The sequence below is a fragment of the Mesocricetus auratus genome, unplaced genomic scaffold, assembly GCF_017639785.1.
Source record: "Mesocricetus auratus isolate SY011 unplaced genomic scaffold, BCM_Maur_2.0 Super-Scaffold_100001, whole genome shotgun sequence".
In the NCBI taxonomy this organism is placed as follows: Eukaryota; Metazoa; Chordata; class Mammalia; order Rodentia; family Cricetidae; genus Mesocricetus; species Mesocricetus auratus.
This window is the reverse complement of record NW_024429187.1, coordinates 10,943,888-10,968,827: the sequence shown is the minus strand read 5'-3', so window position 1 is coordinate 10,968,827 and position 24,940 is coordinate 10,943,888. Positions and strand designations below refer to the sequence as shown.

The following is a 24,940-nucleotide window of genomic DNA, read 5'->3' as shown; positions in this document are numbered from 1 at the left end:
CCCATCCATATCACTCCCTGTTTCCTCCCTCTGGTGCTGGGATTAAAGGCATTTGATCCCAACCAGCTGCTGGGATACAGGTGTGAGCTGCCACTGCCTGGCCTGTATGGTTAACTAGGGGCTAGCACCACCCTCTGATCTTAAGGCAAGCTTTATTTGTTAGAGCACAAACAAAATATCACCACAAAGGATCCTAGCAAACCATCCCTCTGGTTTTAACTACAACTCAAACACTAGTATTTTTGTTGGTGTATGGCCATAGCCCTAGCCCTTGGGCGCCTAAGGCAGAAGAGTTGGAGGTTTAAGCTAGCCTGTGCTACATAGTGAATTCAAGTCTAGCCTCAGCTACAAAATGAGACCATGTCAATAAATGACAAAAGCAAAAATAAAAAATGGGACCTGGAGAGATGGCTCTGCAGTTAAAAGCTCTTGCTGCTTTTGCAGCGGACCTGGATTCCATTCCCAGCACTGACGTGTGGGGGCTCACAACCATCTGTTACTCCAGTTCCAGAGAATTGGATGGCCTCCTCAGTCAGCTGCACACATATAGTGCACACGCATACACTCAGGAGCACACACACGCACACATAGATTAAAAATAAATTCATCAGCCATTAAAACAAAAGAAAAAACCATACTACTCTAAACTTCCCTAGGATTTTAGCCTAAAGTTCTGAGTTGCCCTTGTGTTGGCTCTGTATCTGTGGTTTATGGAAGAGCTAAGGAATGGAATTATTTATTAACTGAGAGGTCCAAAAGTGAAAGCTCACAACCTTTGTCGGACCCTGAGCATGAAATAATTCTCATTTTTTACCTGCATAATAATCAGATTTTCACAACTGATGAAATTTAATCCGCAAATACTCTAAAAAAAACGCACATTCTAAAAGTTCTAATATTTTGCATCATCAAAGGATTATTTTGTCTGAATCCTGTTGCTTGGAACATTTAATAAGGAAAATGTCATAACTCTTTAATAAAGAAAAGTACTTTCTGGCTAAAACGTGTGTGTGGGAGCTCATATAACCACAGATGAGGAGAGAGCACCTGGGGAATACTGGCGAGTCCAGACAGAACGCGACTAACACACTCTGCCATCGCTGTCTTCATGGAGCGGTTAAAGTAATAGTGGATGATGGATTTAAATGGGGAAAATGTTTGCGCAGTTCAGTGAAATAACATATTTGATTTTTTTCCTGCAGTCTTCATGAATGCAGCGATCCCCATCGCAGCTGTTCTTGCAGTAAGACACTTTTTCTTGCATTTAGAAATTGAAGCCAGTCCGTGTTCATGAGTGACTTCCGACGGAGAGTGCCACTCTCGTCTGGGTGCTTTCCAGCCCAATGGTTCTAGTCCGGGATGGCTCAGTCTTGACAGTGGTGGTGCTTTGGTTTGGACCATTTTTTTTTTTGTCGTAAGGGGATATCCTTAGCATTAGGATAAACACTGCTGTCTCTGGCTTCCACCCTACTAGGTGTTGGTAGCTTGCCCAACTATGACAATAAAACCGATCCCCAAATGAGGGTGAGTGCGGTTAAAGCTAACAGTGTTTGGAAAGTGTCCATCTGCATTGTGGTGGCCTGGTTCTCATGCATCCTTATGACAAAGTAGTTCATATTAGCAATCAGGATGGGTGCCCTGAATAACTACCTACTGTTTCTCACCACGCAATGTTTACAGACGGGACTAAGTCTTCACTGCACAGCGTGGGAGTTTTAGTACAGATAGTGGAGTCCTTTAAATGCGAGACCATGCTCTTTGCTTAGAAGAGCAACTCTGGGTCTCTTGCAGAGCATCTGGCTGGGTGCTGGGGACTCTGAGCTCTCTGCTCGGTTTCTTCCTCTATACACAGTAATTTGAGAGAAGTCACTTTCCTTTTCTGTAAATAAACTGTCTTGTCTGTCCCAAAAGTTTACCACTAGGATCACAAGCAGATCTTGATGTCTTTACCAATGGCTGGTGGTGTTGTGCTAGTTGTGAGTTTGGGATAAAGTGATGCCTTTTCATGGTCTCAGTGGACATGCCAACACAGTAGGATGCGCTAGGTTGGTCGAGTTGAATATCAGCGTGCGTGTCACTTTCTCCAGAGTTTCTAAATAAATCTATTTTTTTTTGTTTATTTGTTTTTGTGCAGACGTTTGTGACACACGCGTATGCCAGCGGGAACAGCCTGAAGCCTGCAGAGGCCTTTGCTTCTCTGTCCCTCTTCCATATCCTCGTCACGCCGCTCTTCCTGCTGTCCACCGTGGTCAGGTTTGCCGTCAAAGCCATCATCAGGTAAGCGCTGAACTGCCTGGGTTCTCTGCTAACTGGCGGTGGGTGTGAATAATGTGGGCTCCTGCTGGTAGATTTGCAAAAGCCCAAAGGAGCCATAGGTACACTGTCAGAGATTCCCATTGTTAGAGAGACTATATTAGCTCTCCGTGTTTTGGCTCCTATGAAATGGTTGCAGATTTGCCTTACTTTTTCCTTTTTTATTATTACTCTTTTTTATTACTTTATTTTGACCATATTCTTCACTCTCCTAAGTCCTTCCAGATCCTCCTCATCCAGCTTTAAGTTCTTTCTAAAAAAAAACACAAAAATTCAATATAACAACAAGAAAAACAAAAGCAAAAAAATAATAAAACCACAGCAAAAAAGCATCAAATCATATCCAAACACACACTCACACGCACATACATGAACACACAGATACAAATACACACACACAACATTAAAAAAAAAGAAACCAAAAATCATGGAGTCTTCTATATGTTGACCAACTACTCCTGACCATAAGGCCTGTGCTGCAGTGTTATGCTATTGGAGAAAACTGATTTTCCCTCTCCTATCAGGTATAGATGACAGTTCAGTTGTTAGCTTTTACCTCAGTGGATAAGTTTCCATTCATTCACTTTTAAAACTGTAACAAAGTAGTATAGGTTCAGTGACATCTTAAAGGTTCTCCATGAAGATGACAATTATGCTTTTCATCAAAGTGATGTAGGTCAAAGCTTGCACATAGATTTAATGTATCTATGAATGTGGCCACTCTGTTTCCCACTGAAGCTGCACCAATCTGTCTGCTGCATGAATTTCAGTTTAATCTGCCAAAAAATTAATAATCTCAGCTCATATTCTTTGAAAATAGGAAGACTTGGAAAACTGTTCATTTTCCCTTTTAAGTATGCTTCTAGCCAGGGCAGACTTTGTCTTGGCTATAATTACCCTTAACTGACAGCTACAAAAGTGGGTGTCACATGATGATGACCACTTCCCCCTTCTTCCATTTGTACCACACACAACTGTGTTGACAAGACACGCGGTGCTGTCTGTGCCACCATCTGCTGTCTTAAACCATATTGTAAACAACGCAGTCTTGAAGTCACGTTTGACTCTCACTTTGCAATCTTTGTGTGCCTTGTAGAATCTTAGCTTGTGCTGCAAAACAGCCTTTGTCATATTTTCATGTGACCTTTGAAAGAAATGTGTGTGAATGCTCCAACCCTGAGGAGAACCTGGCCCCTTGAGGTTTGCCCCTGCGGGGCGCATCTCGCCATCGACAGCAATGTAGGATATTCCCAAACAAAACGATTTTGACAAGGCGCGTATGTTACTGAGAAACCTAGCATTTGCTGTTCAATGCATTGGTTGTAGGCAACACTCTATATTGGCTTGCCAGTGACTAAATGCAGTTACCATGCAAATGAGCTACACTGAAATGCTCCAGGTTTTGATGGGGGTGGGAAGGGATGGTATCCTAACAGAGCTTCAGTCCTCTCTGAGCCAGGCTCCCAGTGACTGCTTCGAGCCAGGCTGCTGGGCTTTGGAACCCTGACCCTATGGCCTCAGCTACCCTCATTTCTTCTGTCATTGTTCTGCCTTTGGATGGCTTACATAGATAGACCGCAGTTTGTAGTCAGCCTTCCAAATTAGGCAGCACTCTGGAAGGGAAGCCACTTCAAACAATAAAGTTGATAAATAGCCAGCGTTTGCTATTTTGGTTCTTATTTTCCTTTTCTCCATTTAACAGCCATCCCTTCCATGGTCGCAGTCTCAGTTAACTGAAACTTGACTTTGCACTAGACGTTGAAATAGAAAGCAGTCTATAACTTACAACATATCATGCCTTTGAAATAAGCAGCTTGCCAAACATTAAAAGGACTTGGAGAGTTGGTTTGAAAAAGATAAAAAGGGATCTTCTTCAAACCCAATGAGTAAATCCTACCGCGGTGGAAGGTGGGTAAAGCCCTCTGTACATCTCTCATACCCCCTTCTCCCTTGACCCCTCCTGGGGGAAAGGCATTTGCCAGTTTGATAAAGTCCAGCGCGCTTTTGGGGCCCCAAGCCAGCTTCCCCAAGCCACAGGCCAAACAGAATGTGTTTCTAAAAGCTCACTTCTCTAAAATGACGTCCAGGGTTGATTTGCAGGTCCTGCAAAGACGGTGGGTCAACAGAAGTGGCCAGACCTTTTTCCCACTGGGTACTGGTTCTGGGAACCCAGACAAGCATTTTCCCAGTGTTGACTGGCCTCTCTTGCCTTTGCCTCAGTGCCTGGGAACCCGTGACCAATCTCAAATGCCAGTTGGCCTGCAGTGAGCTGAGCCGCCTGTTTATAATCGGAGACTTTGGTCAGCTGATTTTGAAATCTCCTCTTCAGGACTCTAGAAGTCATACATTCTTTACTGGACTCTTTGTTAAGCATATTCAGAAACTCGGTGGGTTGGTATGGGCTGAAGAAGACTCATGATCTTGTGCTGTGTGTGCATGAGAAAAACTGAGAAACCGCTTCCTTGGAGGACATGTAAAGCCGTCCAGCATTCCCTGCTCCAGGATAAGCCCTACACTTCTCTTGAAAGAGTTCCTAGCAATAGCCAGAAGCCCTTATGATACATGATGGTCACTGAGCAGAGCACGCATGCGCACATGCGCACATGTGCTATCCCTGTTATTATGCTTATAACAAAATGGAACGAAAGGAAAATGTGATCCAGGCTGTCTTGGCACCGCCTCAAACCTCACCCTGTTTGAGTTTTAGGGTGAAGTGTTACAAAACAAACTAAAGAAATGTATGCCACTTGTTATTTAAAATTTGACTCTGGTTCCGGGAGAATCCAACATCTTCTGGCCTCTGCATGTAACACACATGCTAGCGGTGCACACAGGAAAAACACCTATACACATAAAATTAAAATTAAAAAATAAAATAAAGCTCTTATATAAAAGAGCAGGCATGGTGACACAGGCTTGTAATCCAAGGACTTGGGATGTAGAGGCAGGAGGATCAGAAGTTCAGGATTACCCTCTGCTCCATGCCGAGTTTAAGAACAACCCTGTCTCAAAACCAAAAAGTGTTTCAATAAGGGTGACTTTTTCACAGTGCTAAGCTCTACTCTCCATACAAGAAACACACCTCAGCTTCAAAGACAGACATTACCTCAGAGTTAAGGGTTGGGAAAAGATTTTCCAATCAAATGGACCCAAGAAACAAGTGGGGGTAGTAATCCTAATATCTAACAAATTAGACTTTAAACTAAAATCAATCAAAAGAGATGAAGGAGATCACTTCATACTCATCACAGGAGAAATACACCAAGATGAAGTATCAATTCTGAACATCTGTGCCCCAAATACAAAGGCATCCACGTTCATAAAAGAAATATTTCTAAAACTCAAATCACACATAAGACCTCAAACACTTATAGTGGGAGACTTCAACACCCCACTCTCACCACTAGACAGGACCTCCAGACAGAAACTTAACAAAGAAGCAAAGGAACTAACAGAAGTTATGACCCAATTGGGTTTAACAGACATCTATAGGACGTTCCATCCAAACACAAAAGAATATACTTTCTTCTCAGCACCACATGGAACCTTCTCAAAAATGGACCACATACTTGGCAACATAGCAAACCTCAATGGGTACAAAAAGATTGGAATAACTCCATGCACCTTATCAGACCATCATGCTTTAAAGTTAGAATTCAACAACAACACAGATTGCAGAAAACCTACAAACTCATGGAAACTGAATAATGCGCAATTGCACCATTCCTGGGTCAAAGAAGAAATAAAAAAGAAATTAAAGACTTCCTAGAATCCATTGAGAATGAAGACACAACTTATCCAAACTTATGGGACACTTGAAAGCAGTGCTAAGAGGAAACTTCATATCACTAACTGCTCGCATGAAGAAACTGGAGAATACTCACACTAGAGGATTAACAGCCCAACTGAAAGCTCTTTAACAAAAAGAAGCAAACTCATCCTGGAGGAGTAGATGCCAGGAAATAATCAAATTGAGGGCTTAAATCAATAAAGTAGAAACTAGGAAAACACTACAAAGAATCAATTGGTTCTTCGAGAAAATCAACAAGACAGACAAACCTTTATCCAAACTTACCAAACGGCCGAATGTGAACATGCAAATTAACAAAATCAGAAATGAAAAGGTGGACATTCTCTGGGGAAATCCAGAGAATCATCAGGTCATACTTTGAAAACCCGTATTCCTCAAAATTCAAAACTCTAAAGGAAATGGACAGTTTTTTGGATAATTATCACTTACCAAAATTAAATTAAGAAGATATAAGCAATTTAAATAGATCTATAACCTCTAATGAAATAGAAGCAGTCATCAAAAGTCTCCCAACCAAAAGAAGCCCACATCCAGATGGCCTCAGTGCAGAATTCTACCAGAAATTCAAAGAACAGCTTGTACTAGTTCTCCTCAAAGTATTCCACGAAACAGAAGCAGAAGGGTCATTGCCAAACTCTTTTTGTCAGTCAGTCTTCAATAACCTTGATACCCAAGCCACACAAAGGCACAACTAAGAAGGAGAACTTCAGACCATTATCCCTCATGAACATTGATGCAAAAATACTCAATAAAATACTGGCAAATCAAATCCAAGAACACATCAGAGAAATCATCCAACATCATCAAGTAGGCTTCTTCCCAGGGATGCAGGGATGGTTCAACATACAAAAATCCATCAAAGTAATCCACCATATAAACAAGCTGAGAAACAAAAATCACATGATCATCTCACTAGATGCTGAAAAAGCCTTTGACAAAATCCATCACTCCTTCATTATCAGGTATTAGAGAGATCAGGGATAACAGGAACATACTTAAACATAATAAAAGCTATATACAGCAAGCCAACAGCCAACATCAAACTAAATGGAGAGAAACTCAACGCGATTCCTCTAAAATCAGGAACAAGACAAGGCTGTCCCCTCTCTCCATACCTCTTCAATATTGTACTTGACGTTCTAGCTAGAGCAATAAGACAACAAAAAGAGATCAAGGGAATACAAAATGGAAAAGAAGTCAAGCTTCTGGAGGTTTTTAAAAACATGACAATGCATAGAAATGGCCAAGTAATGTTGGTCTTTTTACAAATCTCAATCTTACTCATTTACCGCCCTTTTACCGTCTAGCGCCCAAGCATTTTTGTAGGTCTTCTTTCTCTGGTGGTTGCATTAATAACTGCAAAGAGGAGAGGCAGATAGCCCCAAGCAGGGAGTCCACTGTGGACTTAGAGAAGCTAGGAAGCAGGATGGATCCCTGTACACAGAATGGCGTGATCCGTTGATGACCACCAGTTTATTTAGAGGGAAAGGAGGCTGTCTGGTCTGAAGGGCATGTCTATAGTTGCTAACTCTAAAAGGATACGTGGCTTTTGACTAGTTGGAGAAAGGAAAATTAATTTTATCAGAGGTGGTAGAGGGAGGAGGAAGCACCCTAGACGTCTTAGTGTAATTGGGTGGCTAAAGGTGGTTTCATGTGGATGGAGAAATGATTGACACCAGAGTTAGCAGGACAGAAGGCTGGAAGCGACCGCGTCTTACATTGCTAGATTTGCCACGTGCATGAGAACCCTGGTGGTGCGGCTGAAATTGTGTCACCCCTGGTCAGGCTTTGTGCATTTCACGTAGTTATTTGCCTCAGAGTTTCCTGAGACGACCTCGTACAACCAGGAGATGCTTTTGCTACTTATTTAGCCTCTTATTGTCTCACCAACACCACCAAGCGATCACTATGTGCACATTGAGATGGCCCCAGAGCAGGGAGAGCTTCACTATTAATGATGCCCACAGTCTAACGGGAGAGATACAAATAACACATAGTACTGAAACTACGATAATGCAGTAGGGTGTGGGGCCTTCAGCCAGAGAGCCTAGGGTAGGGGTTCTCAACCTTCCTAGTGCTGTGACCCTTTACGACAGTTCCTCATGCTGTGGTGACCCCCCCAACCAGAAAGTTATTTTGTAATTTTGCTATTGTTATGAATCATAATGTAAATATCTGATGTGCTACCCCCAACAACATCATGCCCCGAAGGCTGAGAACCTCTGGCCTCGCAGAAAGGAGTAGAGGGGTTCAGAGATTTAGCACAGGGCATCATCTGTGTACATTGTAACTGGAGGTGCCAAATGGGGTGTGTCTTGGCTTCATTTCTGTTGACATGATAAATATTCTGACACAAGATAACTTAGATGAGGAAAGAGTTTATTTGAGTTTATAATTCCAAGTTAGAGTCCACCATGGAGGGGAGTCATGAGCTGTCGAGGAACCCTGCTTGCTGGCTCAACTGGAGGGCTATGCTTGGTCATCTCTCCTGTTCTGCTCAGGGACACTTGCCAAGGGGACTGGTGGTGACCCACAGTGGCTTGGACCCTCCCACATCAACTGTCAATCAAGGCAACGCCCACAGACTTGCCAGACCGTACTGTCAATCAATCCAGGCAATCCCGACAGACTCACCCACAGGCCAATCTGATCTAGGAACTCTCAGTTGAGACTCCATTCTCAGTGACACCAGGCTGTGTCAGGTTGATGACTAAAAGAAGCCAGCAAGGACAGGATGTTACATAGAGAAGAGAGAGTTCTTTCCACTCTGGGTGTAGCTGAGGGGTCATGGCTTCGGCATTAAGGCTTATGTATTCCGTAAAAGCTTCAGTAAGATTTGTGTGTGCATACTTACTAGCAGGGAGAAATGGAGAACTGGATCCACCAGATACAGTGTGTGAATCATCAGTCCGTTTATTCTTTGATTCACTGAGCAAACATCCATATAGCAACGTGTGCCAGGCACTGCAGGCCTGGGTCTCCGCGCTTGGCCTTGCGGTGTTCAGAGGTACAACGCGGGTGTGTGCGAGGTTGTTTCTTCAGACCACATCCCTTAAAACAAGAGAGCAAAACGGCAGCCACACCTTGCATACATCCAAAAGGGATGCTTGTCGTTCAAGATGGGTAGCTTGCCACTCCCTGAGACAGTTCTAGACAGTCAGATGTTGGGAACGAAGTCCCGGAGTGAACCAGTCAATGTTCTTCTTAGACGATGACCTCACCTAGTTTCCTGACGCAGGGATTCTTGGTTTCTTTCTGCAGCGTTCAGAAGCTGAATGAGTTTCTCTTGAGTGATGAGATTGGCGAGGACAGCTGGAGGACGGCGGAGGGCTCGCTGCCGTTTGAGTCCTGTAAAAAGCACACTGGAGTGGTGAGTGTGTCTCACTACACAGAGGACAGGCCAGACAAATGACATGTTTTAATATGGGCGCAGTAAGGAGAAAACTGTAAGCTGTATTTGTTTCAATCTGCACGAAGGGGAAAAAAAACAAACAACTATTTGCTTCTACAAAAGTAAATCCTCACATGCCTGAAATCGATATACAGACGTGGGAACATGGCCTCTATAAGTTGTGAGAGAATAACCCCTGCTTGATGCAAAAGGGAATTGAGAGATTGTTTCTTTTTACCCATAGCCTTAGGAGGTGTTTTAGCTCTAGCACACATTTTAGTTTAAGACACGCTCAGTGGTACATGAAGTACTTTGGTTCACTCAACATATCATAGGACATTGCCAGTTTTTGTTTTCATCCAAGCACACTGCCTTTGCATGCTGCAGTGACTTGAACCAGATCATAGGATCGATCAGAAGGGCCAGAATGAGAGCTTTAACCTGAGCCCTGTCACTTGTAATCCAGCAGGTTCACCCATGCTCGCCAAAAATATTTACTCAGTAGCCGAATAAGGCCTGGCTGGAAGCAGTCAGCACTGTTTGGACGTGTGTCACGTGGAGTAGAAACCAACTGCTTGTCATACTTTCCCCAGGCTTCCAGACTCACTGGCTACCCTGTATTTAATGTGGCCCTCAACAAGGCTCACGATGTGTCTCCCGGCATGCTTTGTTTTCTTGCTGAGGGGATCAGATGATAAATGAGCTTGAAATTACAAGGCCGTTTCCTGCAGGGGGAAAAAAATGAAAAGGACATGAAAAAGTGAAGGGGGATGCAAATTAGGGTGGTCATTCCCCTGATGGCCCCTCAGGGGAGCCAGCATTTGGGCCAAGACCTGAAGAATGCAGATGTGTGTCTTCCGGAGGGACACTGGGAAACAGGAAGGCTAGCACATGCAGAGCTCTTGAGTGGTGGGTTGATTTGGTTTATATAAAGAGCTGAAGGGAAGTCCTGGTGACAAAGAGGAAGATGAGGCACAGTTATGATAATGACTGGGTTGTGTAGGACACAAGAATGGCTGGGTTTTACGCAAGCTTAGTAGAAGCCTTTGGACGAGGTTGCTTGTTTGTTTGTTTTCGGTTTGGGAGACAGTGTCTCATGTGCCCCAAACTGGCCTGGAACTCTGCAACTAAGCATGACTTGGAATCCTTATTCTTCCTGCTAATTCCACTTGCTGGGATTACCAGCAACAGTATAACTCTACTTATTGTTCAAAAACCTTACTTTGGCTACCGGGGTCAATAAGGCAAAGGTTGGAATTTCGAGGTGAGTAGAGGTGATTACAATAACACAGGTAAGAGACGATGGCTGCACTAAGAATTTTGCTGCAGTTATGTTAAATCTGGTGAAGAAGTGATTGAATTCAGTGTATTCTCTGTCTCGTCTCTGTCTCTTCTCTGTGTCTCCCTCCCTCCCTCCCTCCCTCCCTCCCTCCCTCCCTCCCTCCCTCTCTCTCTCTCTCTCTCTCTCTCTCTCTCTCTCTCTCTCTCTCTCTCTCTCTCTGTGTGTGTGTGTGTGTGTGTGTGTGTGTGTGTGTGTGTGTGTGTGTGTGTGTGTGCTGCTCAGGACTGATCCACATCCTCGTCCATGATAAGCAAACCCTCTATCACTGAGCTACGTACCCCCAGATCCCTCCGGGTCTTTTTATGTTCAGTTAATAAAAATGCGTTGAAAGATTAGATGTTAGCAAAGAAGACAGGAGAGTCAAGGATGGATGCTTTCTGATTGGCTGACTGCTGGGTAGACGGTGGAACCATTTGCTGAAATAGGGCACTGACTAAGGAGGCAATTAACGTTAGGGTGAGATCAAAAGGTACATATTTTGCAGTTAATGTTTTTACAGCACTTCCTGTTATCCGGAGAAGGAACATTATTATCAGAGATGGAAATTTACAAAACATAGCTATGAGATAAGTTTTAAATCGATGGGACTGGTTGAAGCCTTTCTTAGGGTTCTAATTTTTCTGGTGTTGTGGATTGTAGGCTGGGTATCTTTTGCTTTATGTCTGGCATTCAATCAGCTGACCCAAGCTAGTGAGAGATCACTGATTCAGGTCTGACAAATGGGGAAACTGCATAAGACTGAACTAGACTCCCTTAATATAAGTGACAATGGTTGAGACTGGGACAATAAATGAGGCCCCCGGCAGTGGGTCTAAGATCTAACACTAGTGCACAAACTGACTTAGTGGAGCCCACTCTATATGGAGAGATACCTTGCTCAGCTTAGACACAGGGGTGGGTGGGGTGAGGGGTACCTTGGTCCTGCCTCAACGAGGTGATGAGACAGACTTTGTAGATTTACTAGGGGAAGCCTTACCTTCTCAGAGAAGCAGACGGGAGGTGGTGGGGTGTGGAGGAGAGGGGAGGAGCGGAAGGAGAGGAGGGAGAGGGAACTGCGATTGGAATGTAAAATAATGAATTAATTAAAAAACAAAACAAAACCCCCTTCTTTTTGGTTGTTTCATTGAACAGGTGTGATTTTTGTCTGAGAAATAGCCGCCATGTGTGCCTGCTTATGTTGCCATAGCAAGGCCTGCAAAGGCTGACAGACGTTGTGTGGACATGTACATGAACATAATCACACATGAATTCCTAGCTCAGATTAAAGCAGGGAGCTTATAGTGTTTCGGTCATAGGTTCATCCCTGCATGAACCACACAAGATATTCATGGCGGCCAGAGAGGCAACTCAGTCAACATAAGAACACTTGACATTCTTGCAGAGAATCCGAGTTTGGTTCCCAGTACCTAAACTGGGCAGTTCACAATAACTTGTAATTCCATCTCCAAACCCTCTATGGCTTCTTCTGCCTCTGTGTGCACCTATACAAACGTGTACACACACACACACACACACATATCTTTAAAAAATGCATTCAAGTGTATCTATATTTTTTAAGATAAAAAAATCAAATCTTTGATTAGAACCAGGTCCCCACTCTTTTGATAGTCTTCATCTCCCAAAGAATGCATTAGACCATTTTCCAGAGAGGCAGGGTGAGCAGAGAGAGGTAACCTCAAAGAAAGGGGAGATTCAGTTCACGAAGTTGGAGATATCTGAAGAATTATTTTCTGTACGAGATGAGGCAGAGGAGTAGAATTACACCGCAAAAAGATTTTTGGAAGAAACAAGGCTCTCCTTCAAACATGTCCAAAATCTTCAGTTATTGAATCCAGGTTGGATTTCTAGTGCCTTCCAGGGCCATTCGTCACCGTGGATGGCCCAAACCACAAATGACAAGCTTTTGTAAAATGTCGTGTTTGAAAACAACACTAACGGAAACTTCTCCTTGAGAGCACTTGGGATGCTATATATTCTGTGAGAGCTTAGAGCTAAGTGGTTTTGGCTGTAGCATTGCCACAGAGAATCGGCGATGTTCTAGGGCCAAAGTCTCTTTAAGTTACTTCTATGGAGGTGTGACTCAAGTCTCTGTCAACACATCTCCACTTATCAACCTCTCCTTGATGTCAGGAAGAGCGTGACGTCATCTTTCTGAGCCTCCACAGCACTACCACAGTGGTCATGACTCTAGGAGACAGTGGTGCTAGAACATAGGTACAGAGCTACTTAGTTCAAGAACATTCCATGTGCTGTGCTTCCAGTGTTATCTGTGAGGGCTCTGGGGAGGACAGATAACCAACATAAATTTCATCACCCACCCCCCTTCTTTCAAAGCAAGATTGTGTGTGTGTGTGTGTGTGTGTGTGTGTGTGTGTGTGTGTGTGTGTGTGTGTGCATGTAGTGTTTCCTAGATGGCCTAACCTTGGCTGGTCCTCTGCTGTCTGTTTTCTTACAAAGGTTTTGTTTTGTTTTGCTCATAATGAAGCCTTGGCGTTGCTATGTTTGATGGTTGATGTTCTTTTGGGACATCAATTAATGGAAGTTGGAAAGGCACTATCTTGTTTGAATTGAATTACTGATTTTTTTCAGACATTGTTAGTTCTCGTAGAAATTTTTTAAATGTCATAAAAATGATCTTTTCTTAAAATGTTAATCATTTTTAAATGTTAAACTTGAAATTTCAGACAGAAATATTTTCAAAAGTTTTATGCTTCTAGAATCATCTGCTTTTTTGGCAAATTAACAGTTTTAAAAACTGTTGCATTATTACCTGAAACATCTCCGCAAGGTATTTTGACCGAGGCATATACTTATTTATCGGGAGGTACTTCGTTGCTAAATTTATAGACAAATTTTGAGTTTTTCACTCTAAAATTTTAAAAATATTCTTATGTGTATGGGTGTTTTACAACATCTATGCCTGTGCAGCACCTGTAGAGGTCAGAGAAGGGCAGGAGGTACAGCCAGTTATGACCTTCATGTGGGCGCTGGGGACGGAACCCAAGTTCTCTAGCAGAGCAGACTCTTAAATACTGAGTCATCTTCCATCCCCTTGTGTATGTGTGTGTGTAGGTGCATATGTATGTGTGCTCATCTCTCTGTCTCTGTCTCTGCCTCTGTCTCTGTCGCTCTCTCTCTCTCTCTCTTCTCTCTCTCTCTCTCTCTCTCTCTCTCTCTCTCTCTCTCTCTCTCTCTCTGTGTGTGTGTGTGTGTGTGTGTGCCTGCATGCACTTTATGACCTCCTGTGTATAGAGACCGGAGGACAACCTTGACTGTCATTCTTTGAGAGTCATCACCTTGGTTTCCGAGTGTCTCTCCCTGGTCTGGAATGTTTCAGGTGTGTTGAGCTGGCCTATCTCAACTTCTTCAGTGCCGAGACTGCAAACCCTGCCATCACATCTACCTTACTGTTTTTTTTTTTTTTATTTAGGGTTCTGGGTATCAAACTCAGGTCACTTGCAAGCATTTCACAGGCAAAGACACTCCCCTCCCCTTACTACTTCTAGATTCTTTGCAGTGGAGAGATTTGTCTGCTGATGAGGAACGGTGCGTCATTTGAAGTAGATCAGATCACAGTGTAGCGCCTATGGATCTCCTGGTGATGCACTGTCCATGGAAAATAGTCCTAGGTCTTTTTCTTTTGACAGCCTGCAATAGATTCCTGGGTGTGTTCCAACTCAGTGTGACTTATGTGCATATGTCAGACTCAAACTTCTTTTGATCCCAAAGATGATAAGTAAATGTCCCCCTGGAATGTTTGTTTATAAGCCTGATGGCTCTCCCAGATGGATTGCAATTTGCTCGGGGTTAATCTAATCAGGTTGTTTATAGTACACAGGGTTTAAAAAATATTTATTTATGTGTCTTAGTATGTTTGTGTCTGAGAGCGTGTGTGTGCATGTATGGATGGGTAAATGGGCTCATGAGCCTATGCATACAGACAGGCTTGGTGAGGACACCGTGTCCTCTCTCACTCTCTGCCTATTCTTTGAGGCACAGTCTCTCACTGAACCAGGGGCTCAGGTTTCCTGGGCTAGATTGAAACCAACATCATTTGCAAGTACTGCATCATCATCTTTTCATTTTCCCAAGAGATAGGTTAATTAGCTTTAAAATTTTAGCTAAAAGTTTTTTCCCACTATTTTCTCTTGTGGAAAAGCCATAGGAAAGGCTAAAAATTGACATTTGCTTTGTTTATTTTTCTTGGAATTGAGGTGAAACAGCAATGTGAGTGAACGTTTGGTAAAAATCTCCATGTTTTTATAACGCTTCCTGTCCTTTTCTATTTGGAACACAGCAATCAAAACCGATAAACAGGAAGCAGCCTGGAAGATACCACCTAGACAGCTATGAGCAATCACGCCGCCTCCGGCCTGCAGAGACAGAGGATATTGCAATAAGGGTTAGTCCATCTCCTGCATTCTTACGCAAGTGAAAGCATGTGTGCTACACTCTAGGCTGACATCTGCAAAAGTGTCCCAAATGTGTCTTCAGGGCCTCTTGACTGTGGTCACAGTTCTGACAGTCGGTAAAGCACACTCCGGTGACTTTATAATTCTTTTCTTCAGTTGTTGATCACAGGTTCTGTTTCGGCCTTGTGTTTGGTACCCAGAAAAGGAGCATTTATTTCAAATCCACCAGAGGCTGGTATTCACCTCATTCCTCTAGTATTCACACATACTCAGACTCATAGAAAATACTAGTATTTTATAATTCCATTTTTAAAAGACAACAAGGAAAAGTTGGTTGTGGCATGGCACTATTCCTAGGGAGATATGAACAAATGTCTACTCACCAAAGATAGGAAACTAATGAAAGGCCAATGTAATGATTCCATTAAAGTCCAACTTGGTGAACCAATGAGTCTACTGGGGTTACTTACAGGAGTAGAGGTTGGGAGTCACTTACAGGATCAAAGCAACTACATCCACCCCAGAATGGGCGATGACTCTGGAAAGCTGGAACACAGGATCTCTCTGCACACATCGTAGAAGACTGACAGGTCAGAGAGTCTATTCCTCAGATTTTACTGGTCATATAATATTAGGGATGGAGAGGTGTAGAGCACAGGTTTTCGGGCAGCTGCTTCGAAATTACCACACAGACACTTAATATTGTTTATAAATGCTCAGTCAATAGCTCAGGCTTATTACTAACTAACTCTTATTAAGTTAACCCATATTCCTTATGTATCCTCTGCCATATGGTGGTATCTTTATTAACATGGTACGTTCATCTCCTACTCCCTCTGCATCTACTGGTGACTCCTGACTCCGCCCTTTTCCTTCCTAGAATTCTTGGTTTGGTTGCCCCACCTGTACTTCCTGCCTGGCTACTTGTCAATCAGCCTTTTATTAAACCGATTTGAGTGACAAATCTTTACAGTGTACAAGAGGATTATTCCACAGCATTCACCCATTTTTAACTAATTAAAAGGAAGATTTTAACTTTCACATAGTAAGATCGTGTACAACAAAAATAGGTATTAAATAAGAATATGGTTACAATATCCAGTCTATCTGTATTTGGCAAAATTAGAGAAACTACTCTATTATCTATCTTTGTGAGTCCAAAGTTTTGTACCTGATTTATTTTTATCATAACTAAAGAAACCTATAACTATAATTATCTAATGTGCAACTCCATCAAAGACTAGTGAAGGAAATAATGATACCTTGGTAAGCAGGAAGTGCAAGCAAGTGACTTCCAGGGCAGTGAGGTTCCATGCCTGGCCTATGGAAAGTGTGCAGCTACATGTTTAGGGGCGAATGCACACGTTCCAGGCTCTTTTCTGGTGGTTTCAGACCCATTTTATTTTCTTCTTCCTCTTACACTGGGATGACGCTGTGGCATCTTCAGTCACTTCTCAAATCTGTCACAGGACACCTTGGTCATGTCCTCACTTTCACTGGTGACCTCAGCACTGTTTTCCTTTTCTAGTACATGACAAGGAAATACATTTTTTAAACCTAAAAAGGATGTGTTTTCTTATTTGTTGTTTGTATGCGTAAATGTGTGTGTCCGTGTGAGTTTGTATGTAGCACATGTGTGTAAGTGCTAACAGAGGAGAGGATGCATCCCCTGGAGCTGTGGCTGCAGTTGGTGGTGAGCCAGGTGGTGTGGGTGCTGGGCAGTGGGCACAGGAGCTGTATGAGAGCAGCAAGCGCTCTGCCCTGCCGAGCCCCCTTTCCTCGTGGCTCATCTGTCCCGCTAAACACCCAGCGCTCCGTTTAGACTGGCATTGTGTGCGGTAACTTGTGTTGCAGCTTTAAACACTAGAAAGGAGCTGTCCTTAGTTATTCACCAGTACTGCACATCTAACTTAATTCTCATGTTCTTATTTTCCAGGTGACAAATGGATACTTCTCATGGGGCAGTGGTTTAGCTACATTATCCAATATTGACATTCGAATTCCAACAGGTAAGGCTCATTGCCTAAGCATTTTTGTATTTTTTCCAGATAATTGAGCCTAACAAAAAGTGAAAAAGGAGGGCTGTATTTGTGTTTATTTAGTTTCCAGTGTGTGTGTGTGTGTGTGTGTGTGTGTGTGTGTGGTATGAATTTGTGCATACATCTTTGCATGTGTGTGAGTATGTGTGTGGGGTTGGTTTGGGATGGTGAGTTCATACATTTGGAGGCCCAAAGCTGAGGTCTGGAATCTTCCTCAATTAATCTTCCACCTTATTCAATGAAGCAGAGTCTCTCAGTTATATAAACTCAGTGATATGGCTCATCTGACTTGCCAGCTTGCTCTGGGAATGCACTGTCTCCATCATCTTGCTCTGGGAATGCACTGTCTCCATTATCTTGCTCTGGGAATGCACTGTCTCCATTATCTTGCTCTGGGAATGTCCTGTCTCCATCATCTTGCTCTGGGAATGTCCTGTCTCCATCATCTTGCTCTGGGAATGCACTGTCTCCATTATCTTGCTCTGGGAATGCACTGTCTCCATCATCTTGCTCTGGGAATGCACTGTCTCCATCATCTTGCTCTGGGAATGCACTGTCTCCATTATCTTGCTCTGGGAATGCACTGTCTCCATCATCTTGCTCTGGGAATGCACTGTCTCCATTATCTTGCTCTGGGAATGTCCTGTCTCCATCATCTTGCTCTGGGAATGTCCTGTCTCCATCATCTTGCTCTGGGAATTGCTTTGTCTCCATCTTGATCTTGGAATGCCCCTGACTCCATCTACAGGGCTTGGAATGCCCCTGACTCCAGTCCTGAGAATCTGAACTCTTGTCCCCATAATCTTAGCCATTGACCTGTGTCCCATCTCTCCTGCCTGTTAAGGGAGTTTTAAAAGATACAGTCACAGCTTATATTACTTATATGTACTAGGTTCCTCATGAGATTCAAGACCTCAACTTGGGCCTCCACACATATGACTTCTCCCCTCCCCCAACACATGCAAAAACTAGGTTCCTTTCATTCATTATCACTGTAACACTGGAGTGTCAATTGAAAATCTGTGTCTTTGAACAAAGTTATTTACTGTTTACTTGATGATTCGAGGAACTTAAGGAATTGGGATTGTTGTTTTCTCATTGTGTTTGAGAACAATTTTAAAGAAAGAGTGTGAAAACATCTGAAGCCCTGAAAAATACTGATGCCTGTAGTAAACTTTCTTTGAACCCCCAACCCCTCCAAAGTGACATGAAGACTTATTATTAATTACGAAAGCTTGACCTTTAGTTTAGGCTTGTTTCCAACTAGCGCTTATAACTTAAATCGATCCATTCACACTGATCTTTGCTCTGCCACATGGCTTTTTACCATTTTGTGTGTCTGACTCCTTCCAGTCTCCCTGGCATCTCCTGCTATGCCAGATTCTAATGCTGAGTTCCACTCTCTGACTGGAAGTCCTGCCTAACCTCTCCTCCCTAGCTATTGGCTATTCAGCCTTTTATTAAACCAATCAGGTTTAATAAACTTGGACGGGCAAGGTAAAAGAGTGACACACTTTACACCATCTACTCAAATGTCCCGCGGCAGATGGCACTTGCGAGCACTTCAGGGTCACCCATCTGATCACTGTATTTGCTCATTAGTTTTTTTTTTTTTTGCCTTTAAGTTTTATGGAGAAGCAGCTACTCTGTAATAACCATCTGTTTAGTGTTTCGTTGGAGCCAGACTTTTTTTGGACTGCCAGCTCCTAAACAATGGCATGGAGACTTCTTATTAACTATGAAAGCTTGGCCTCAGCTTAGGCTTGCTCCCAACGAGTTTTTATAATTTAAATTAACCCATTTCATATTAATCTGTATTCTGTCTTGTGGCTCCTTACCTCTGCTCAGGACCAAGTATTCCACTTCCTCCCTGTCTGCCTGGCTAATTCGGCCTCTCTTCTTCCCAGAGTTCCTCTCTCTTCCTGGAAAACCCACCTCTCCTCTCCTGCCTAGCTATTGGCTTTTCAGCTCTTTACTAAAAGTGCTTTGGCAGGCAAGGTAAAACAGCAACACATCTTCACAGCACACACAAAAAATTATCCCACAACATATCATTTTGAGTTTCTTAAAAATAATGTTTTTATTAATTCTCTTCAGAATTTTTCACAGTGTATTTTCAGCAATTTTCACTTCCATCTTCCAGCTCCACTCTCATGACGTATTCCCATAACTTTGAGGGTTTGTCTTCTTTTATAAAACCCATCAAACGCGGTTTCAATAGTTCATCTACCCTTGGAACTAGGGCCTGCCCTGAGCTTGCAATGAACATCAGGCAGGCCTTGAGCTTGCAGCCATCTTTATAGCTGTCTGTCTTCCTGGTGTTGAGAGTCCCAGCATGCCCACCATGGCCGGGGTTGGTTTCATTTAGCCAAATGATGTCTTCCTTATCTTCCGGTACTCTGATTTGTTTCTCTAGGTCAGTTAACCATGATCGTGGGTCAAGTGGGGTGTGGCAAATCATCTCTTCTCCTTGCCATCCTTGGAGAGATGCAAACCCTGGAAGGAAAAGTCTACTGGAGCAAGTAAGTATGTCTGTTCTAGTTTCTTCTCTGTTGCTGTGATGAACACTTGGACCAAAAGCAACGGCCAATTCAATGTCCATCACCGAGGGAAGTCAGGGCAGAAACTCAAGGAGGAACTTGTAGTAGAAACCACAGAGGATGCTACTGACTGCTTCACCTAGCTCACTTAGCTAGTTCTCCTATACAGCCTGGAGTGACACACTCGTGGGCTGGGTCTATGTATATTAATTAGCAGTGGAGAAAATCTCCCAGAGACACACCCATAGATCTGTCTGATGAGGATAATTCCTTAATTGAGAGAATTCCTTTCTCAAGTGCCTCTAGACTGTATCAAGTTGACAGTTGGCACTATTAGGACAGTGCCTTTTTTTTTTAACAGGTTTCTATTCGGTCACATAGCTAAAAATCTACCAGTGGGAGACTAGAACAATAGTTTTCCATTTTATAAGCTGTAGAATTTCTGAAATATGCAGACATAAAAATAAAACTCTCAGAAATATCAAAAACTAGTGGAAACTTCAAGTGCCATAAAAATTATAAAACAGCTTTTACTGTGATATTTAATGGTAGTATAAACTAGTACACGCTAAGATAAAATATTGGGGTGGTGAAGACAAATTTTTAAATGTAAATGGGATACTCAAAGAAATAAGATTCATTCTGTAATAAAATAAAGTATGGAAAGTTTATGCTATTTATGAAGCTTAAATGCTAACAGAACATCAAGCACTCAAAGTTCAGGGAGCAGATAGAAAGTGATCTTTTCTAAAGTCTTCATAAGAGGCTGAAAAGCAACAATTTTTCTTCACATTTAATGTAAGCCAGACACTAGAGGCATTGAGGAACACACAGGGTAGGACTGCCTAGTGTGCTGTGCAACTCACAAAGACGTCAAGAGGAACTCACCCAGCCTGGTGCTTCTTTAGATGCTGAGACACTTGCAGACACCTCCATCAACACTGAGAGGTCATGGGGGGCTGGAGAGATGGCTCAGTGGTTAAGAACACTGGTTGCTCTTCCAAAGGTCCTGAGTTCAATTCCCAGCAACCACATGGTGACTCACAACCATCTGTAATGGGATCTGGTGCTCTCTTCTGGCCTGCAGGCATGTATGCAGGCAGAACATTGAATACATAATAAATACATTAATTAAAAAAAAGCAAATCATGAAAACCACTAACCCAGGTCACTCACGCAGTAGGTCTGCAAACAGGTTGAGGTAATAAAGTGATATGAGACTCTACTAGCACAGAACTGAGTACTGAAGAAGAAACTAGTTTAGTTAGTTTGGCCTACCTAGTTGATTCCTTATGGGCAGTATATGAAGAAAGTAGTTGAAACTTTTGTGCAATAAATAAATAAACAAATTCATAAGTAAACAAATGAATGAATAAATAAAGGTCTTGTCTAGGGACTCCTATCCAGGCGTGAGTCTTCCATGAACTTAGCAATGTACGGAGAAGTGTTTGAGAACTGTGTTGCTGCTGTTCTGTTTGGTAGAGACCAGAGAGATATCTGCTCAGCAACCTGAGACGCACAGTAAAGCCCCCACAAGGAGAGTCATCCAGCACCAGCAGCTGTGCTAGAGTTGAGCAGCCTTGCTGTAAAGGGTCCAGTTTTGAACTCGTGGTCACAAGTTCCACCGTAGCGTAGCCAGTGTAGTTCATGTACACTGGTGCCTCTGAGGGACTAAAGATTGTTTCTGGGCCCATTAGAATGCACTGCACTTGAAATGTCAGGAGACAGAGATGCTTGGCTGTGAAATCTGGCCTAGAACTCTTGCTTGAAGTGTCATTGGCAAAGGAAGGAAGCTGAGAAAAGTTGAGTGTCTGTTTTGTCTGCGCTGGAAAAAAACTCTAGAAGGCAGTAGTGGTGAAACGGTTTGCTCACACTCAGATGACAGTGCATGCTCACACTCAGATGACAGCTCACACTCAGATGACAGTGCATGCTCACACTCAGATGACAGCTCACACTCAGATGACAGTGCATGTTCACACTCAGATGACAGAGCATGCTCACACTCAGATGACAGCGCATGCTCACACTCAGATGACAGCACAGGGAATCACGGCCCCTCAGTTTGGTGTTGATCCTGCAGTTAGACACCGCGCAGTATCTGTGCTCCCACTGTCAATCGCTGCTCTGGAGGGAGAAGCAGATCCCACCAGATTAAATCACGTGATGCAACATCATAACCAGATTACTTGGTTTTCATTTAACATTGCTTTACCAAGGTTGGTTGAAATTTGTAAGAATGTGAAGCAGTGACAGGAAAATCTTGAGGTCTGCTTCTCATGCCTCCAGGGAGTTCTAATCTGGTCTTCTCTGGTGTTATTTAATTTTCTGGGCCTGCAATTCAGTTGAGTCCTTCTGACTCTGGGCATTACTATTCATTATTATTACAATTTGCTTAATAAATAAAAATGACAATATGGAAATACATTTTGTAATTTATGTAAGCTGTTTATTTGCATTCCCAAGCATGAAGCATAGAGACTGTATATCCATCTTATTCTGTAAAAAAAAATGTATATTGTTGGAAAACGGTGGTAAAGAATGAAATTAGTTTAGATAATAACCCCCGGATACATTTTTACATATTTTGGACCATGGCATATGTGTGACCATACACAAATAAATGAAGTAATTGGTTTTAAACCATGACATCCTTAAGTGTGTGGGACACACTGCAGACATGACCTGACTTTGCCTCTCGATCGCCTGATGCTTTTCATATTCAGGTGACTTCCTTGCTTAGTTTCCGTAAAATTTGCAGTTTGGTTCTCCCCTCATCAATGTGGTAAAGCATGGTGGTTCGTGTCTGTAATCCCAGTTCCCAGGGTTATGAGGAAGGAGAATCATGTCTTGGGGGCTAGCCTGGGCAAGCAGCCAAATCCAACCCCAAAATAAGCCTGTCCTCTTTGTCAACCGCATAGATTTCTTTTCTTCAGTGGCTTGGCTCCGCGGGGGGTTTTCCGGGATTCTGCCTTCCTCTCTTCTGTATTTACCGGATCTTCGCACATTTTCCCAAGGCTTTGGTTTCCACCCTCCGCTCCTAGTCTTTTGTCCTCTCGTAAACAAATCGAGATTGCTGGAACCGTTTACTGATCTTTTTTTTGTGAGTAATGAGGGACTGGAAGCTGGAACTTTGTTATCTAACACACGTGTCAAGACAGGAAATCATTCCAAAGTCTTCGTTTCCTTGCTGGGTCTCCCTTGAGCTTTAAACTCTGCTTCATGGCCAAAGTCATTTGGAAATTCCCCAGGCACCTCGATCTGAATGCTTTTGACGTTAAAGTCTGCGCTGTTGCCCCACCACAGGCACGTCTCCTGCTGAGCTCATTATCTCTTGCTCTTCCTGCGCCCTCTCCGCCCTCTCTGCAGCCCTGCAAGCTCAGGTAGCCGGATCTGCTCACCACGGCTCTCCTTAGGGCTCAGCCCTCACTGTTCTGAGAGCTTCCAGAGGTCTCCGTATCCCTCCCTCCGGTTCCCGCGTTCCACTGGAGCGCAGCGTCTCCCCTGAACCTGTCTCTGCAGTGAAAGTTTACTGTGTCTTTTGTAGGACCCTGCGAAGTGGTTCATGGGCCCTTTACCATCTAAGTTCTCATCCGCTCCTCTCGGTGGGTCTTATGCTCACTGCTTACGTCACGTTTCAGCCGTATGGGATTTTACCTGTTCTCTGTCTGAGCCGTGTAATGCATGGGCATCGGTTATGAGCTTTCTCTGGCCTCAGGTTCTCCTGGCAATTTCTTAGTGTGGGCTGGTTCTCCATCTTCCCTGTGGCATCAGCTCCATTGCTAATTACATTAATTAGTTACTTTGCCTATAGCTGTGAGAAAATAACTGACAAAATCAACTCATAGAAAGAAGGGATTTTTTTCTCAAATTTCAAGAGTTCAGTCCATCATGACTGGGTGACGTGGCTGAGTACAGTCCATCATGACTGGGGGCGTGGCTGAGTACAGTCCATCATGACTGGGGGCGTGGCTGAGTAAGTCCATCATGACCGAGGGGCGTGGCTGCTGGGCCAGGAAGCCACTGACCATGCTGCTTGTGCTCTCAGGTGTTGCAGAACCACGGGGTGCTGGTGTCCAGTTCTTTCGCCTTGTTTTCGGTTCAAGATCTCAGCTAATGGGAAGCTGTCACTCACATTCAGAGGAGCTCTTGCCTCCTCAGTTAAAGCTCTCTGAAAATGCTTCCCCAGGTGTGCCCAGAAATGTGTTTCCATGGAGATTTCTGTCGGTACTCTGACAACAGTACAGCACCGGGCAGGAAGGATAGAGCCTTCATTCTTGGTGTCTCTGGTATTCTCAGTACCAGGAAGTGACCAGAAATAGATCTTATGTTTAATTAATTATTAATCTATTTAATGTGGGGGGGTGCGTACGCTCCCACATGGGTGTGAGGTCCAGAGAGCAACTTTAGGGAGCCTTTCCTTCTACTGCATGGATCTCAGGGCTTGTACTCAGGTCAGTTGGGCTTGGAGGCCAGGACTTGCCCCACCAAGTAATCTCTCCGGCTCCACAGGGTATTTCAGTTGGTATTGAACTTAATCGATCATTATTTGGGTAAGATGATGGTTTCCAAGGTCTTCACCCTGGATTGACATATCCTGATGGGCATTTCCATCTGGATGAAAAATATATAAATGAGCCTACTATCTTTCAACATATCTGCTATTCTTTCATGGATGACTTAAACAGTGTTACCACTAAAACATTAAGTTCAAGCGTTTTGGTATCTAAATTGAGAAATGGGATATTTTAGTATCTGTTTTGTTTGTGTGTGTGAATTACTTAAATCAGGGGATAGTTGTTGGGAGACTTTTTTTAGTCTGATATTTTATTAGTCTCTTACTAATGACTCTTTGCTTCTATTAAACATCTTATCTTACCGTTAGCAATGTGTAATAGTGGATTTAACTCTTACCAGTTCTAAAAGAAATTTATCACCAGGTAATGTAATTAGATACATTTTCTCACACACACACACAAAACCAAAGAACACTGTCTGAAGTAAAATAACACTTACTTTTGGATTAGATCAATTACACAGAGCTATTGAATACAGATCTTTCAAAATAATAGAATTCAAGTGACCCTAAATG

General features: G+C 43.1%; 1 protein-coding gene across 6 annotated transcripts in view; it reads left to right on the top strand.

Annotated features, from left to right (window-relative positions):
- Abcc9 (ATP binding cassette subfamily C member 9) overlaps positions 1 to 24,940 on the top strand; it is a 117,631-nt gene that overhangs the window by 36,807 nt on the left and 55,884 nt on the right. For all 6 annotated transcript variants that reach the window (XM_021228884.2, XM_040743539.1, XM_040743540.1 and 3 more), the window contains 6 exons: positions 1,203 to 1,243; positions 2,135 to 2,277; positions 9,386 to 9,494; positions 15,155 to 15,259; positions 17,206 to 17,278; positions 19,725 to 19,830. In XM_021228884.2, the coding sequence (XP_021084543.1) occupies positions 1,203 to 1,243; positions 2,135 to 2,277; positions 9,386 to 9,494; positions 15,155 to 15,259; positions 17,206 to 17,278; positions 19,725 to 19,830 (577 nt within the window). The remainder of the gene's footprint in view (positions 1 to 1,202; positions 1,244 to 2,134; positions 2,278 to 9,385; positions 9,495 to 15,154; positions 15,260 to 17,205; positions 17,279 to 19,724; positions 19,831 to 24,940) is intronic.